An 18,027-nucleotide genomic window follows, 5' to 3' on the forward strand; every position below is an offset into this window, starting at 1 on the left:
TCTCTCTCTCTCTGCTTTCCTCTTATTCTGCTCTCTCTCTCTTTCTGCTTTTATCTTATTCTGCTCTCTCTCTCTGCTTTCCTCTTATTCTGCTCTCTCTCTTTCTGCTTTTATCTTATTCTGCTCTCTCTCTTTGCTTTTATCTTATTCTGCTCTCTCTCTCTTTCTGCTTTTATGTTATTCTGCTCTCTCTCTCTCTCTCTGCTTTTATCTTATTCTGCTCTCTCTCTCTCTCTCTCTCTGATTTCCTCTTAATCTGCTCTCACTCTTTCTGCTTTTATCTTATTCTGCTCTCTCTCTCTCTCTGCTTTCCTCTTATTCTGCTCTCTCTCTTTCTGCTTTTATCTTATTCTGCTCTCTCTCTCTCTCTGCTTTCCTCTTATTCTGCTCTCTCTCTTTCTGCTTTTATCTTTTTCTGCTCTCTCTCTTTGCTTTTATCTTATTCTGCTCTCTCTCTCTCTCTCTCTCTCTGCTTTTATCTTATTCTGCTCTCTCTCTCTCTCTGATTTCCTCTTAATCTGCTCTCTCTCTTTCTGCTTTTATCTTATTCTGCTCTCTCTCTCTTTGCTTTTATCTTATTCTGATCTCTTTTTTCTCTCTGCTTTTCTTATTCTGCTCTCTCTCTCTGCTTTCCTCTTATTCTGCTCTCTCTCTTTCTGCTTTTATCTTATTCTTCTCTCTCTCGCTCTCTCTGCTTTCCTCTTATTCTGCACTCTCTCTTTCTGCTTTTATCTTATTCTGCTCTCTCTCTTTGCTTTTATCTTATTCTGCTCTCTCTCTCTCTCTCTGCTTTTATCTTATTCTGCTCTCTCTCTCTCTCTCTGCTTTTATCTTATTCTGCTCTCTCTCTCTCTCTGCTTTTATCTTATTCTGCTCTCTCTCTCTCTCTCTGCTTTTATCTTATTCTGCTCTCTCTCTCTCTCTCTGCTTTTATCTTATTCTGCTCTCTCTCTCTCTCTGCTTTCCTCTTATTCTGCTCTCTCTCTCTCTCTCTCTCTCTGCTTTCCTCTTATTCTGCTCTCTCTCTCTCTCTGCTTTTATCTTATTCTGCTCTCTCTCTCTCTCTGCTTTTATCTTATTCTGCTCTCTCTCTCTCTCTCTGCTTTCCTCTTATTCTGCTCTCTCTCTCTCTCTCTCTGCTTTTATCTTATTCTGCTCTCTCTCTCTCTCTCTCTGCTTTAATCTTATTCTGCTCTCTCTCTCTCTCTCTCTCTGCTTTCCTCTTATTCTGCTCTCTCTCTCTCTCTCTCTGCTTTTATCTTATTCTGCTCTCTCTCTCTCTCTCTCTGCTTTTATCTTATTCTGCTCTCTCTCTCTCTCTCTCTGCTTTCCTCTTATTCTGCTCTCTCTCTCTCTCTCTCTGCTTTTATCTTATTCTGCTCTCTCTCTCTCTCTCTCTCTGCTTTCCTCTTATTCTGCTCTCTCTCTCTCTCTCTCTGCTTTTATCTTATTCTGCTCTCTCTCTCTCTCTGCTTTTATCTTATTCTGCTCTCTCTCTCTCTCTCTGCTTTTATCTTATTCTGCTCTCTCTCTCTCTCTCTGCTTTCCTCTTATTCTGCTCTCTCTCTCTCTGCTTTTATATTATTCTGCTCCCTTTTTTCTCTCTTATTCTATTCTCTCTCTTATTCTTATTATATTTATTTTTCTTCCCTCCCTCTCTCTCGTCCTCCCTGCCTTGCTCCTCCAGTTCCCTGGTTGCTGTCTTTTCTGGAGTAGCCAAGTAACCGAGCGTGAATAAGAGCTTTGTTTAGTGTCTCTCTCTCATGAACCCATCACCCTTTGCCTGTCCTGCTCCCTGCTTTCCCCCATCTGCTTAGCATAGGTTTGAATGTGAATTCTGCTCTCTCGCTCACTCTCATGTGTTCTGTGGTTACTAGAGCTACATTATTAGTGCATGCTCTGCTCAGTGCCAATGAAAGGCGACACTCTCCACCAATGACATTTTGACGGAATATTAGTATCAATTTAATAAAGACAGACAATTTACCATTGAGAGACCATTGAGTTGCTTTTCATTTGTACTAAGTCTATTTTAAGATATCCTCTTTTTCTGACGCAGTGTAAGTGTGACTGGACATGAGGACATTATGTCCACTGGAAGATGGACACTTTCTGGACAATCAAATAAACGTCTGTAAAAGACAATTGTTATTCACTCACATTGTACTTAGGGACCATGTAGCACTTAGGCATGATCTTGTCACTCATGATCTGTTCTTTTGTATTTGTGTGTGTCACAATCGTGTCTGTGTGTGTGTCACAATCGTGTCTGTGTGTGTGTCACAATCGCATCTGTGTGTGTGTCACAATCGTGTCTGTGTGTGTGTCACAATCGCATCTGTGTGTGTGTCACAATCGTGTCTGTGTGTGTGTCACAATTGTGTCTGTGTGTGTGTCCCAATCGTGTCTGTGTGTGTCTGTGTCTCTGTTCTAGGGCTAAATTAACCTTGTAAAAAAACAAAAACATGTAACATGTATGCCGAGATATATCTCTGTCATACTTATATCATACTTAGGAATCCTAAGCAGGACTCTAGCGTAGGGTCTAGTTGGTCGTCTGGCGCTCTTGCCTGCCTGTCTGCCTGCTTTAGGTTTGGTCGTTACATGACCGCTTCACGAAGGAACAACCCAGTCCCTCACCTTTTCATCGCTACACACGCGTCCACAACTACTGTGTTCATCGTGCTCTGCATTCACATGTGTGAGGGATCTTTATATGTTACATGGCAGCTACACTCATTTTTAGGACTTTCGGTGTTGAATGAGGGCAGAGATATGTACTTCCTGCCTGCCACTCTCCCCAGCTCCAGTTTGTCTGAGCAGGGAGGATGTTGTTGCTTATATCACTAAAACGTCCAATTGGATGCCTCCACTTCTCTAACGCGCGTGCTTGTTGTCTTGTTCTTCCTTTCTCTCCCTCTCTTGCCCACTCCTTCCTCTCCTCCTCCTCCCCCTGGTATCCTCTCTTCCCGACAGCGGGCACCACAGCCAACTCCTCGGGCATGAACTCTCTGACCTCTCTGGGCACTCTGCAGGGCCTGGCTGGCGCCACCATGGGTCTGAACAACATTAATGCACTAGCAGGTAGCGTCAACAGTGAGTATTCACCGACCATCGGCCGCTCACCACTCATCTCACCACCACCGCCATCGCCATCACTCAGACACAGGGATACGCTGCTGTTGCAGAGGAACGTCATATCTAGAAACCACCTCCAGTCTGTGTTACAAACATGAATAATAATACTGGTAATGATCTAAAGACGGTACTCTAAACACTATCAAATTACACCCAAGTCCCGGATCCAAACATCTGTCACTGTGACCCTCAAACTATGCCCGTGGTTGCCATGTGGCGTCCCTCTGTGTCCGCTCCCTGAGAAATCACCTGTTCAGCCTGGCTTTATGCTCCAGGCTGCACCCCCCCCTAACCCACCACATCCTCACAAAGACCACGGCTACCAATACATCCATCCATTTATTCATGAACCCATCCGCTTCCTGGTTGTGTCACACGGGGTGGTGCCTGTTGTAAGAGTGCTGCTGTTTGTGCTGTCGCTTTATCCGCGTGCTGGTGCCGCTCCACGTCTGTGCGGTGTCGTGTACGTGTCACTGGTGAATCTGCACCCTCGTGTGTAAGTAGAGGTACGTTTTTTTCAACAACAAAAAACGAAAAAACTTTTTTAGTAGAGGTGAAGAGAAGAAAATATTCTGCAACTCTTGGAAGAATACAGAAGTGGCCTTAATCAGGTATAAGTCTACGTGTATGAGATGAGCTGTGTCCCAGTAGTCGTACAGTAGCCAGTGAGTTTCTCTGATGGCCACACTTAAGTCTCTGTCCTGTCATGTCCTGCTACACCTCTGGAGGAAAGTCAAAGTGTGTCGCCTTAATCAGGGTTGTTATGACAGCAGAGATCCTGTAAAACCAGCCCATTCTCCACATATTCTCCCCTGACCTTTTCCTGCTTCTCCTACAGTTGCCATATCCACTTTATAAATCCCCCCTCCGCTCAAACACGATGAGAATGCCAGTTGCACATTGATCCCCCCCCCCTTTCCCCTCCTTCTTTCATTGAAGCACATCTAGGCTTTAATTGAATCGTAAAGGTCAACGGTGCAATTATTCCTGAATAAATGAGTGACCTATAATTTCCAGCGGCGTGGTCATCATTTACCTCTCTGTCAGATGGTGGCGGGCGGCGGGTCATTTGGGAATATCGATCCCCTCAGACTGTTGCCCTGCTAGGCAGTGAAGCCACACTAACAAGTGCAGCTGTCCTTTTTAACCTTGCTGCTCGTCGTTACCCTCTAAATGGCCAAATAAGAATGGGGGCATGCCGTTTGATGCCAGGGACGTGCCATTTGATTGGTGTTTGACATTGTTGGTCTGGGGTCTGATTGGTCTAACAGTAGTGAGGTGATTTCTCCTCTGTGTGGGTGGTGAAAATGGCAGAGAACGATAGATTGAGCCAATATTGAGATATTGTTTTTTGAGTACACTAGCAAGTTCTGAAGTGTGGATGTTAAACTCATACGTTAGGCCTTGAGTGTCTTGTGGGGGGCTAGGAATGTTGTCATGGTGATATTTCAGCGACTGGCTGCTTATTTCTGCTGTGGTGTTCCAGTTTGCATGGGTCAGGCCAGGCTCTCCATTCACCTCTGTGTTATGTGTTTTAATGTCTATTACATGTAGGACAAGTGTATTATGTGTGTTTGAGAGATAAAATAAATATTTTGTGCATATATTTGCATATCCTGTACAAAATGTATTGAAATGTGTTTTACATTGTGTGTCTATGTATGTAGAGTGAGTGAGTGAGTGAGTGGGATGTTTAGTGTGTGTGTGTGTGTGTGTGTGTGTGTGTGTGTGTGTGTGTGTGTGTGTGTGTGTGTGTGTGTGTGTGTGTGTGTGTGTGTGTGTGTTGAATGAATATGTGTGTGTGTGTTTACAGTGGGAAGAACAAGTATTTGATGCACTGCCGATTTTGCAGGTTTTCCTACTTACAAAGCATGTAGAGGTCTGCAATTTTTATCATAACTACACTTCAACTTTGAGAGACGGAATCTAAAACGAAAATGCAGAAAATCACATTGGATGATTTTTAAGTAATTAATTTGCATTTTATTGCATGATATAAGTATTTGATCACCTACCAACCAGTAAGAATTCCGGCTCTCACAGACCTGTTAGTTTTTCTTTAAGAATCCCTCTTGTTCTCCACTCATTACCTGTATTAACTGCACCTGTTTGAACTCGTTACCTGCATAAAAGACACACTCAATCAAACAGACTCCAACCTCTCCAAGACCAGAGAGCTGTGTAAAGACATCAGGGATACAATTATAGACCTGCACAAGGCTGGGATGGGCTACAGGACAATAGGCAAGCAGCTTGGTGAGAAGGCAACAACTGTTGGCGTAATTATTAGAAAATGGAATAAATTCAAGATGACGGTCAATCACCCTCGGTCTGAGGCTCCATGCAAGATCTCACCTCGTGGGGCATCAATGATCATGAGGAAGGTGAGGGATCAGCCCAGAACTACACGGCAGGACCTGGTCAATGACCTGAAGAGAGCTGGGACCACAGTCTCAAAGAAAACCATTAGTAACACACTACGCCGTCATGGATTAAAATCCTGCAGCGCACGCAAGGTCCCCCTGTTCAAGCAGCGCATGTCCAGGCCCGTCTGAAGTTTGCTAATGACCATCTGGATGATCCAGAGGAGGAATGGGAGAAGGTCATGTGGTCTGATGAGACAAAAATAGAGTTTTTTGGTCTAAACTCCACTCGCCGTGTTTGGAGGAAGAAGAAGGATGAGTACAACCCCAAGAACACCATCCCAACCTTGAAGCATGGAGGTGGAAACATCATTCTTTGGGGATGCTTTTCTGCAAAGGGGACAGGACGACTGCACCGTATTGAGGGGAGGATGGATGGGGCCATGTATCTCGAGATCCTGGCCAACAACCTCCTTCCCTCAGTAACAGCATTGAAGATGGGTCGTGGCTGGGTCTTCGAGCATGACAACGACCTGAAACACACAGCCAGGGCAACTAAGGAGTGGCCCCGTAAGAACCATCTCAAGGTCCTGGAGTGGCCTAGCCAGTCTCCAAAAATGAACCCAATAGAAAATCTTAGGAGGGAGCTGAAAGTCCGTATTGCCCAGCGAAACCCCCGAAACCTGAAGGATCTGGAGAAGGTCTGTATGGAGGAGTGGGCCAAACCCCTGCTGCAGTGTGTGCAAACCTGGTCAAGAACTACAGGAAACGTATGATCTCTGTAATTGTACCAAATATTAAGTTCTGCTTTTATTGCATGACTTATGTCATGCAAATTAATTCCTTAAAAATCATACAATGTGATTTTCTGGATTTTTGTTTTAGATTCCATCTCTCACAGTTGAAGTGTATCTATGATAAAAATTAGACCTCTACATGCTTTGTAAGTAGGAAAACCTGCAAAATCGGCAGTGTATCAAATACTTGTTCTCTCCACTGTATATGTATGTAGAGTGAATGTGTATGTTGAGTGTGTGTGTGTGTAATGTGTGTAGTGTATGTATAATGAGTGTGTACTGTATGTATAATGAGTGTGTAGTGTATGTATAATGTGTGTAGTGTATGTATAATGTGTGTACTGCATGTATAATGTGTGTGTACTGTATGTATAATGTGTGTAGTGTATGTATAATGTGTGTGTACTGTATGTATAATGAGTGTGTAGTGTATGTATAATGAGTGTGTACTGTATGTATAATGAGTGTACTGTATGTATAATGAGTGTACTGTATGTATAATGTGTGTAGTGTATGTATAATGTATGTGTGTAGTGTAAGTATAATGAGTGTGTACTGTATGTATAATGAGTGTACTGTATGTATAATGTGTGTACTGTATGTATAATGAGTGTACTGTATGTATAATGTGTGTAGTGTATGTATAATGAGTGTGTAGTGTATGTATAATGAGTGTGTAGTGTATGTATAATGTGTGTACTGTATGTATAGAGTGTGTACTGTATGTATAATGAGTGTACTGTATGTATAATGTGTGTACTGTATGTATAATGTGTGTACTGTATGTATAATGAGTGTACTGTATGTATAATGTGTGTACTGTATGTATAATGAGTGTGTACTGTATGTATAATGAGTGTGTACTGTATGTATAATGAGTGTGTACTGTATGTATAATGAGTGTACTGTATGTATAATGAGTGTACTGTATGTATAATGTGTGTAGTGTATGTATAATGTATGTGTGTAGTGTAAGTATAATGAGTGTGTACTGTATGTATAATGAGTGTACTGTATGTATAATGTGTGTACTGTATGTATATTGAGTGTACTGTATGTATAATGAGTGTACTGTATGTATAATGTGTGTACTGTATGTATAATGAGTGTACTGTATGTATAATGTGTGTACTGTATGTATAATGAGTGTACTGTATGTATAATGAGTGTACTGTATGTATAATGTGTGTACTGTATGTATAATGTGTGTACTGTATGTATAATGAGTGTACTGTATGTATAATGAGTGTACTGTATGTATAATGTGTGTACTGTATGTATAATGTGTGTACTGTATGTATAATGAGTGTGTACTGTATGTATAATGAGTGTACTGTATGTATAATGTGTGTACTGTATGTATAATGAGTGTACTGTATGTATAATGTGTGTACTGTATGTATAATGAGTGTACTGTATGTATAATGTGTGTACTGTATGTATAATGAGTGTACTGTATGTATAACGTGTGTACTGTATGTATAATGAGTGTACTGTATGTATAATGTGTGTACTGTATGTATAATGAGTGTACTGTATGTATAATGAGTGTACTGTATGTATAACGTGTGTACTGTATGTATAATGAGTGTACTGTATGTATAATGTGTGTACTGTATGTATAATGTGTGTCCTGTATGTATAATGAGTGTGTACTGTATGTATAATGTGTGTACTGTATGTATAATGTGTGTACTGTATGTATAATGTGTGTAGTGTATGTATAATGAGTGTGTACTGTATGTATAATGAGTGTATTGTATGTATAATGAGTGTACTGTATGTATAATGTGTGTACTGTATGTATAATGAGTGTACTGTATGTATAATGAGTGTACTGTATGTATAATGTGTGTACTGTATGTATAATGAGTGTACTGTATGTATAATGAGTGTACTGTATGTATAATGTGTGTACTGTATGTATAATGAGTGTACTGTATGTATAATGTGTGTACTGTATGTATAATGAGTGTACTGTATGTATAATGAGTGTACTGTATGTATAATGTGTGTACTGTATGTATAATGAGTTTACTGTATGTATAATGTGTGTGTACTGTATGTATAATGTGTGTACTGTATGTATAATGTGTGTACTGTATGTATAATGTGTGTACTGTATGTATAATGAGTGTACTGTATGTATAATGTGTGTACTGTATGTATAATGTGTGTACTGTATGTATAATGTGTGTACTGTATGTATAATGAGTGTACTGTATGTATAATGTGTGTACTGTATGTATAATGAGTGTACTGTATGTATAATGTGTGTACTGTATGTATAATGAGTGTACTGTATGTATAATGTGTGTACTGTATGTATAATGAGTGTACTGTATGTATAATGTGTGTACTGTATGTATAATGAGTGTACTGTATGTATAATGAGTGTACTGTATGTATAATGAGTGTACTGTATGTATAATGTGTGTACTGTATGTATAATGAGTAAGTGCACTCTTCTTTTTGTACTGTTGGGTTTTATGTAAAGTTGCTCACATGCTCTCAGGTATGGCGGCCCTGAACGGAGGCCTGGGCGGCGCGGGGCTGACCAACGGCACGGCGGGCACCATGGACGCGCTCACACAGGCCTACTCAGGGATCCAGCAGTATGCAGCCGCAGCCCTGCCCACCCTCTACAGCCAGTCCCTGCTGCAGCAGCAAGGTGCCGCCGGCAGCCAGAAAGAGGGTCAGTGGGCGTGGGGTGGAGGGACAGGGGGAAGGAAGAGACAGGAGGGTGGAGGGGGTTCTGGAGAGTTGAGGGGGAAGTGAAGGAATCAAGCGGTGGAGTGTTGGGAGAGAGGTATGCACTCCCAATACAGCCAGAACCGACTGCAATAGTTGAACTGGCACAAGAAGCTTTCTAGTGAGATTACTAATGCAACAACGATACTAACCACGGGTAGCCAGAAAACAGGTTGGGCACTGAGGGTAGAGGGGAGAGCATAGTGGGATAAAGACGTATGCATTAACTCTCTATAATCTCTTCACTCTGTATGTCTCTGGGTTTAACCCTTACCCGCTACTGTCCCATGTCTCTCTCCTGTTAGGGCCTGAAGGTGCCAACCTGTTCATCTACCACCTGCCCCAGGAGTTTGGGGACCAGGACATCCTGCAGATGTTCATGCCTTTTGGAAATGTGGTCTCTGCCAAAGTCTTCATTGACAAACAGACAAACCTGAGCAAGTGCTTCGGTACATCAGCACAAATGCACCAACACACACATACACCTGTGTATGAATTACAGTGCCTTGCGAAAGTATTCGCCCCCCTTGAACTTTGCGACCTTTTGCCACATTTCAGGCTTCAAACATAAAGATATAAAACTGTATTTTTTTGTGAAGAATCAACAACAAGTGGGACACAATCATGAAGTGGAACGACATTTATTGGATATTTCAAACTTTTTTAACAAATCAAAAACTGAAAAATTGGGCGTGCAAAATTATTCAGCCCCCTTAAGTTCATACTTTGTAGCGCCACCTTTTGCTGCGATTACAGCTGTAAGTCGCTTGGGGTATGTCTCTATCAGTTTTGCACATCGAGAGACTGAAATTTTCTCCCATTCCTCCTTGCAAAACAGCTCAAGCTCAGTGAGGTTGGATGGAGAGCATTTGTGAACAGCAGTTTTCAGTTCTTTCCACAGATTCTCGATTGGATTCAGGTCTGGACTTTGACTTGGCCATTCTAACACCTGGATATGTTTATTTTTGAACCATTCCATTGTAGATTTTGCTTTATGTTTTGGATCATTGTCTTGTTGGAAGACAAATCTCCGTCCCAGTCTCAGGTCTTTTGCAGACTCCATCAGGTTTTCTTCCAGAATGGTCCTGTATTTGGCTCCATCCATCTTCCCATCAATTTGAACCATCTTCCCTGTCCCTGCTGAAGAAAAGCAGGCCCAAACCATGATGCTGCCACCACCATGTTTGACAGTGGGGATGGTGTGTTCAGCTGTGTTGCTTTTACGCCAAACATAACGTTTTGCATTGTTGCCAAAAAGTTCCATTTTGGTTTCATCTGACCAGAGCACCTTCTTCCACATGTTTGGTGTGTCTCCCAGGTGGCTTGTGGCAAACTTTAAACGACACTTTTTATGGATATCTTTAAGAAATGGCTTTCTTCTTGCCACTCTTCCATAAAGGCCAGATTTGTGCAATATACGACTGATTGTTGTCCTATGGACAGAGTCTCCCACCTCAGCTGTAGATCTCTGCAGTTCATCCAGAGTGATCATGGGCCTCTTGGCTGCATCTCTGATCAGTCTTCTCCTTGTATGAGCTGAAAGTTTAGAGGGACGGCCAGGTCTTGGTAGATTTGCAGTGGTCTGATACTCCTTCCATTTCAATATTATCGCTTGCACAGTGCTCCTTGGGATGTTTAAAGCTTGGGAAATATTTTTGTATCCAAATCCGGCTTTAAACTTCTTCACAACAGTATCTCGGACCTGCCTGGTGTGTTCCTTGTTCTTCATGATGCTCTCTGCGCTTTTAACGGACCTCTGAGACTATCACAGTGCAGGTGCATTTATACGGAGACTTGATTACACACAGGTGGATTGTATTTATCATCATTAGTCATTTAGGTCAACATTGGATCATTCAGAGATCCTCACTGAACTTCTGGAGAGAGTTTGCTGCACTGAAAGTAAAGGGGCTGAATAATTTTGCACGCCCAATTTTTCAGTTTTTGATTTGTTAAAAAAGTTTGAAATATCCAATAAATGTCGTTCCACTTCATGATTGTGTCCCACTTGTTGTTGATTCTTCACAAAAATATACAGTTTTATATCTTTATGTTTGAAGCCTGAAATGTGGCAAAAGGTTGCAAAGTTCAAGGGGGCCGAATACTTTCGCAAGGCACTGTACATGTTGTATTCCTTTTCAATCATTTGAGTTTCTTCTACGTCTCCTACATCCTTTTGGGCACCCTCTCTCTCTCTCTAACTCGCTCTCCCTCTCTCTTCTCTTGTACCCGGTCCATTTCCTTCTCTGCCTCCCAGGCTTCGTCAGCTATGACAATCCTGTGTCGGCGCAGGCAGCCATCCAGGCCATGAATGGCTTCCAGATCGGCATGAAGAGGCTGAAGGTGCAGCTCAAGCGCTCCAAGAACGACAGCAAACCATACTGATCTTAGCACTAGGGCCTATCTGCTCCCATGTTACCACTGCTAGGGTAAGTCCCCATACGAGCCACGACCTCTACACAGGGACGGGGGGAGGGAAGTGGAGGGAGGGGGGGGACAACATTTGACCACCAGAGGGAGACACTACTTTCTCCTTTAGTTTTTTTTATTTTTAGCTTTTTTGTTCAGCAGTATTATTTATTATTACTATTATGATTTTTTTTGTATTATCTTTCACATGAATGCTTCCATTACCACCTTTATTTTGTACCACTTTTAAAAAAGTAGCTATCATCGGTAGCTTTTTCAGTTGTAAAACATATTTAATTTTCTACGTGATTATTTATATACTGTTATGAGAAGAATTTCGTTACTCCAAAAACAGAGTAAGAAAAAAAAACAAGCTATATGGTTTTGTTTGTTCTCTTTGTGAACCTGAGGCCTGATAAAATGTCGATATAAAGGGTTCATTTCTGACACACCGCGCACCGATATGCACATGACCTCCTGGTGTTGGTTTCCGGGCCAACCGCCGCTGCTTCTCTGACCCCTGATGCCTGCTGACAGACACCAGGGAACAAAGGGTTAAAAAACAAAACTTAGTGGCCTCTCACCTGTTAGTCAGTCAACGACAGCATCCCATACAGTCCTCTATTTCATTATTATCATGACTCCAGTCATTTCTTTATGTGAAGAATGTTTATTTCACACTAAAACAATGTTAGCAAACTACGATTTTCTGGGTCAGATCACATTGGTCTTTGTTGAAAGGGATATTGTGTAGAACATTTTTAAAGTAACATCCAGAATCTGATGAAGGCTATGAGATAAAAAAAAATGTATGGGTGGGAAGTTAACTGAAAATACTTGATGTTTCTTGAGAGATAAAAAAATTAATTCAAAGTAGCGAAAGCCACAGGCCTGTACATTTTATTTGTAAAAAAAGCAGTTCTATTTTTATACAAAATTCTTACTGCCTCAGAAAAAAATGATTTTATTTATTGCCTATCGTTAAGTTATTGGAATCCTATAAAGAACCGAATCCGTTAGAATAGAACCTTGTCGAGTAGTCTTCTGAAATTCGGAACTGTAGAATTCTCTAGAACAGAGCCACGTTCACACCTCGCTCTGCCTCTGCTCCCTTCACTGTCATACACCTCTCTCTGTCTGTGCATCACATCCGTCCGTGATCAGCTCTTTCTCTCTCTCTCTCCCTCTCTCCCCATCAGTATCGGTACTTCACCTGTCAAATTTCAACCTTTCCTTGCGTTTTGTTTTTTTGTTCACGTGTTTGTTTCGTTATGTTTCGTTCGTTTGTACTGTACAAAAACTTTTCAACAGTTTCTCCCAAATGACAATCCATCCTCCTTGCTCTCCAGGAGCATGTGGTACTGATGGATATAACTTTGGCTGCTCTGTGTATGAGTGTGTGATAATGTGTTTGTACAGTAAATGTGTGTCTGTTAGTATTAATCCAAATTGTAAATCATTTTTGTAAAAAAAAAAAAAAAAAAAAAAAATAGCGAGAGATATAAAATTGTGGTGTTGACCTTACGACCTGGTGGTTTACATTGTTGTTTTGTTGTGTGTTGTTCCCCTGATTTTAATGCTGTAGTAATGTGGTGCCCTGGCTCTCTGTCCTGTGTGTAACTCTCTCCTCTCCCCTGTTTTCTTCCTATAGAACCCATCTCCATGCCTGTTAGCTCATCGTTTGCCTAGCATGTTTCTGTGGCGTGGCGTCCAAAAACCCCAAAAATACAAAAAGTCTCATCGTCCCGTCATTGTTTTCTGATGTCTTTTCTGAGCTCACCTGATCATAACCTGGTCTCCGCCTACTGACCTTTTGAACTTAGCGTGACCTTTTTGGACTTTTTTTGCATGTGACCTCATTTTGTTCTATTTTGGGGAGGTGGGGTAAATGGGGTACATTGTGCATGAAGGAGGGAGGGAGGGAGGGAGGGGGAGGGGGGAGCGAATCAATGTGAAGAAGTATAGCATCATTCATACAAAAAGACTGAACTCTTACAGACAAAAACTAAACATTTCTTTTTAAAAACAGAACAACCCTGTGGCAAAATGATTTCCATTAGGTTTATTTAGTTAGGTTTAGTTTCCTTCTTTTATGTTGGGTTTCGTTTTTTGTTCCTTTTTTCATTTAAAGTAAACTTGAAAGTTCAGCACAGGGATTGGCATGCTGTCTTGTTTCTGGCTCCACTGGCAATATGAGGCCAGAAGCAGACACTGTCGGTGTTCATGAAAAATAGACTACTTCCAAACAGTTCTGAATAAAAACTGTCTGATCAATATTAGACTCTCTCAGAGCTCTGTAATTGTTTTTACATTTTTCAGGCAGTGTAAAGTTTTTTGATAAGGCCATTTTAAGTGGCTCTGTTTCTCATTAAAGTATATATAGAACCACTTTTTTCTAGAGTAGTTTAAGGTATTACAAAAATGTCAACAAAAAAAGACTTGCCCTGTTTGGGGGGAGAAATGCTACCTACTACGTGTCACCTTTTGCTGAACTGACTCACAGATAGACAATCCGTGGTTTAAATGCACATGATAAAGAAATGACCTATATTTTCTACTGTTTAAATTATAGAGCGAAAAAAAAGAAGAAATTGCCTGTAACCCGCGTTAACGTTGGTGCTTCTTGTGAGTTTAGTTTTGGTTTCATTACAAGTCTAACGGTCTTAAGTGTCTCATGTTTTAAAAGAGAAGACTAAAAAAAAAATCTGTTTACTTGAACAATAGACAAAGCCTTTCATATGAATACTATTATAATTGTTCATTTTGTCTTTTTTTTTTTAAGCAGTCCCAATTTGCAAAATTTCTTGTTGGGTAATTAGCTATATAAAATTCCTAAAAAAAAAATATATATATGAATATATAAATATATATATATATAACATGTCGGCTTGTGAAGCATCAATGTTAATATCATTTTATTTCTATCGTGGGAAACAATATTTAGATGTGTTTTGTTGTTCATTATAATGTGATTTTCTTTTCTTATAAAGAAAAAAAGACAAGATCGGTGGAGTTTAGTGCCAAAACTTGAAGGTACATCCTGTCTATAGCGCGTCAGTGTATTTCTTGTCAAATTATTTGATAACATGGGTATTTTATTAAGTGTTTTGTATGGATCCCTCATATGTAAAAATATAGATTTAAAAAAAATAGTTTGTTAACTTGCTATTCTGTGGTCTTGTTGCCTGAAACTGTTAATGTTTAGCTTTTTTTTTGTAAAGATGTAAAAAGTGCCCATGTGTCATATATATTATATATATATATATATACACACACACCCACTCGCACGTACACACACTCAAGCAGACCTCACAGTTGACTTTACTTTGTTGTTGTGATTGAGAGCCCCTGAGTGTGTACGCCTCTACAGTCCAGTTTCCATGTTCCTGCCCACCAGTCTTTACAGTGCTGTTCACACGCTCTCTCTATCAACATGTCACTCACACAGACAGTTCTCACATGAGCCATTATACAGAGCATTCTTCAAAGCCTTATCACAAGCCTTTACATGAACACTCACATGAACACACATTCTCGCCAAACACTCTCGCTTCATCCTTTCGCTTTGACAAATGTCAAGCCTTATTTTAAGCTTCATCTCTCTCATTATAACCTAAATCAAGGACAAGTGTTTAGTTGAAGTTGCTACAGACTGGGAAGGGGCATCATTATTTGCTGGTCATGTATGTGTCACCTCAAACAACATGAATGCGTTGCTTTCATAAGGTAAGTGAAGGGCAAGACTTTCCCACACAAGCCTCAAACCCTCCCCAGACCCAGACAAAACAACGTTGATAGTACAGAATGATTTTCAGCTGTTTGGTTTTGTTGTTTCTTCAGTTGACAGTTTCTTATGGACATGTACCAGTATTGGTAATTACACCATTATTACAGAAATATGTTTGCCCTGTTGTAAATGTTGTGTAATGTAGTGTAACTGGCCAAAACAGTGTTGAGATGCCAAAGTATTATGTCAAGATTCTCATAGTCAATCCGTTTACATGACACAATGCTGTCTGTCCGTCAGTCTCAGTATTCTGTAAAACTGCCCCGATTCCCTTCCCTGGAAACCTAGTTTACGGTCTGCAAAACGCAGCACTATTTTATACAAAAACTCACCAGTCGCCTTAACCAGGGAGTGTTGTATCGAAAGACTTGTCTAATCGGATCTAAAAATCTGTATGTAAGTAGGTGGTGTTTGCCAAGTCTAAGTGTACTGTATTGTACTGTACCTCCAGCTTCTCCAACTCTGGGTAAGCGTGTCACCATTTTGTCCCACAACGCAGAGTAGAGGCAAAATGGCCACCTTCTTCTTTAAGTGTGGCTCTCAAACTGACAACCAAGGGAAAATAAGTTACTGTTATCTGTTCCATCGTCTTTTTACAGAATAACAAGGTTTATTTGAAATACCGAGCCAAATGGAGGAGGGTTTGTAAAGTGCAGACAGGGGAAATAAAATGAGATGAAAGGGTAGCTATCTTGTTCAGTTCTTAGACAGCAAAACAACCGTCTCGGCCAAGAGGCAGAGCCTTTACCATGTCAGATGACCAAGTCAATGCCAAACTTCAGTTGAGTCCATAGCATATCAAATTGACATTTCCTAAAGCAGTAAGCATGAGTAATGCCATAAAAACCACTCTAACTACCTGCATAAAAGTAATCAGGATTGCCAATATGTCATACTACACATATATCAATGTAAATAGATCATTTTGTCATTAACGTGAGCTGATCGTAGTCTCCTTATAAGACAGCTGCCCTATTAGGCCTCAGACCCTTCAGGAATCCTCTCGGTGAGGAACATCTTTGCACTCTAAATACATTAGGTAACATAAACAGACAACAGAGTTACATCAACTCACGGTGCAGCATAATGGGTTGCAGGCGTAGAGGCTTGGGTTTTTCTGTTTGTTTTCGGTTCATCCCTTAGCCAACTACTTATACTTTGGGAGATGTGTGTGTTTTTACACAACTTAAGCATCCCCCAATTCCCAGCTCGCTCACACACACACACATACACACACACACACCACGGGTTGGCACAGTGTAGTCTGATTGAAGTTGCAGTCTGTTAGATGTTTATGAAAAAGCACAAGAGTGTCCTCCGCAGACAGACCGTTAGACAGGAGTGTCTGTTGAGTGCCTCACATCTCAGGGGCTGTCATCACCGATGCTTGTTGTAATCTTTCAATCTTGTCACTGTTCCGTTCTCTGTTCTCTTTTTTTTATTTATTATTATCTAAAGTGCTATATCAAACAATGACATTTTAAAGGAAAAAAACAACTTGTAGTTTCTTTGCATTTTGGCTTATTATGTCTAGTTTTGGGGGGTAATGTTTGTTTTCTCTCTCTTTCTGTGCCGTAAAGAGCTTGTTGTCTGTAGATTAATATAATTTTGTTTGATTCTAAAGGATTTCAATAGTTTTAAGTATTGTCTTGAGAGAAGCCAAAGTCAGTGCATTTCAGTGGAGTCTGTAAGCGTATTGTATGTTGGTTTGACAACACTTCGAAATCTGTCATTGGATGGGATTGGAAAAGTACAAAAAAATGCAGGCTTTCCTATTTCTACAAATGATTGTACTTATGCATTTTGTACCAGTGAAACTTTTTATACTGGAGATTAAAGGAAACAAAAAAAGAACTATTAGAAAAACAAACCTGTCTGGCCTCATGATGTGGCCTGACCTTTGTTGACTCGTTCCCCGAGTATGATTTATAGCTGGCATCAAGAACGTTGTCTTTTAATATACGATTTTCTAGAAGAACTTTGGCTTGGTTTCTTTAATTAATTAACTTCTTATTTTTCCGTACTTCAGTGTTGTTCTTTTCGCAAAGAGGAGTAAGGCGAGTGTTGGTTTATTTTTGGCTTATAAATAGTTCTAGCCGTTTGTCTATACAAAACAAAAAACGGTAAGTTTCATTTAACTTCTGTATTGTGACGTCTACATGATAAGACAATTAGGAATATAAATATTTAATCACCTTCAGTGGATTAATGTATTAGTTTAATTAAAAGATAAACTAATTAGAGGTTTTTGCTTTTAACTGTTGAGATGTTTCTGGTTTCTCTGTCCCCTGTGAACTAACTGTGTAGCTGAAGCAGTCCGAATTATTTTTGTAAACGTATGTTCTTGTGTGATGCAGTTACTTGCTTCTGTCTCCGATATTAAACCATTTTTCCTAATACTCGTCTCTGTGTGTGTGTTGTTGTTGTTGTCGTGTTCCAGTGGCTGTCTGATGTCGTCGTAATGTTTCACACAACCCCACGTTTCACGTCTCAATCTCTCCTTTTCCTCTCTGGTGTTTGTTCCTTGTTTTACACATAGTACAGTTGATTTCATCCCCAGGTGACAACTCACTATGGTGTCCTCAGTAAACATGGTACATATACATCAAGGTGTGTCTATGTATATTACTTTGTAGCCCAAGATGATGTGACAGTTCATCACCTTTTGGAAAAAAAATCCAAATGACAATCAAATTTGGAAAACAAAATTCTACTTTAGGCTATGGTGCTCAGGGGCCATGATAATGACAAATATTTCAACAAGAAATAGCTTGACAGGATT

General features: G+C 40.4%; 1 protein-coding gene across 17 annotated transcripts in view; it reads left to right on the forward strand.

Annotated features, from left to right (window-relative positions):
* The window catches only part of LOC139393327 (CUGBP Elav-like family member 2), a 225,931-nt gene extending 208,289 nt beyond the window's left edge, over nt 1-17,642 (forward strand). For 4 of the 17 annotated variants that reach the window (XM_071141901.1, XM_071141906.1, XM_071141904.1 and 1 more), the window contains 5 exons: nt 2,977-3,096; nt 8,814-8,993; nt 9,355-9,498; nt 11,307-11,478; nt 13,110-17,642. In XM_071141901.1, the coding sequence (XP_070998002.1) occupies nt 2,977-3,096; nt 8,814-8,993; nt 9,355-9,498; nt 11,307-11,434 (572 nt within the window). In that variant the 3' untranslated portion in view covers nt 11,435-11,478; nt 13,110-17,642. Of the gene's footprint in view, nt 1-2,976; nt 3,097-8,795; nt 8,994-9,354; nt 9,499-11,306; nt 11,479-13,109 lie in introns of all 17 variants that reach the window. The other 13 variants (XM_071141902.1, XM_071141905.1, XM_071141912.1 and 10 more) reach the window with 6 other exon arrangements.
* The last annotated feature ends 385 nt before the right edge of the window (nt 17,643-18,027 follow it).

Source organism: Oncorhynchus clarkii, chromosome 33 (assembly GCF_045791955.1).
Source record: "Oncorhynchus clarkii lewisi isolate Uvic-CL-2024 chromosome 33, UVic_Ocla_1.0, whole genome shotgun sequence".
NCBI lineage: Eukaryota > Metazoa > Chordata > Actinopteri > Salmoniformes > Salmonidae > Oncorhynchus > Oncorhynchus clarkii.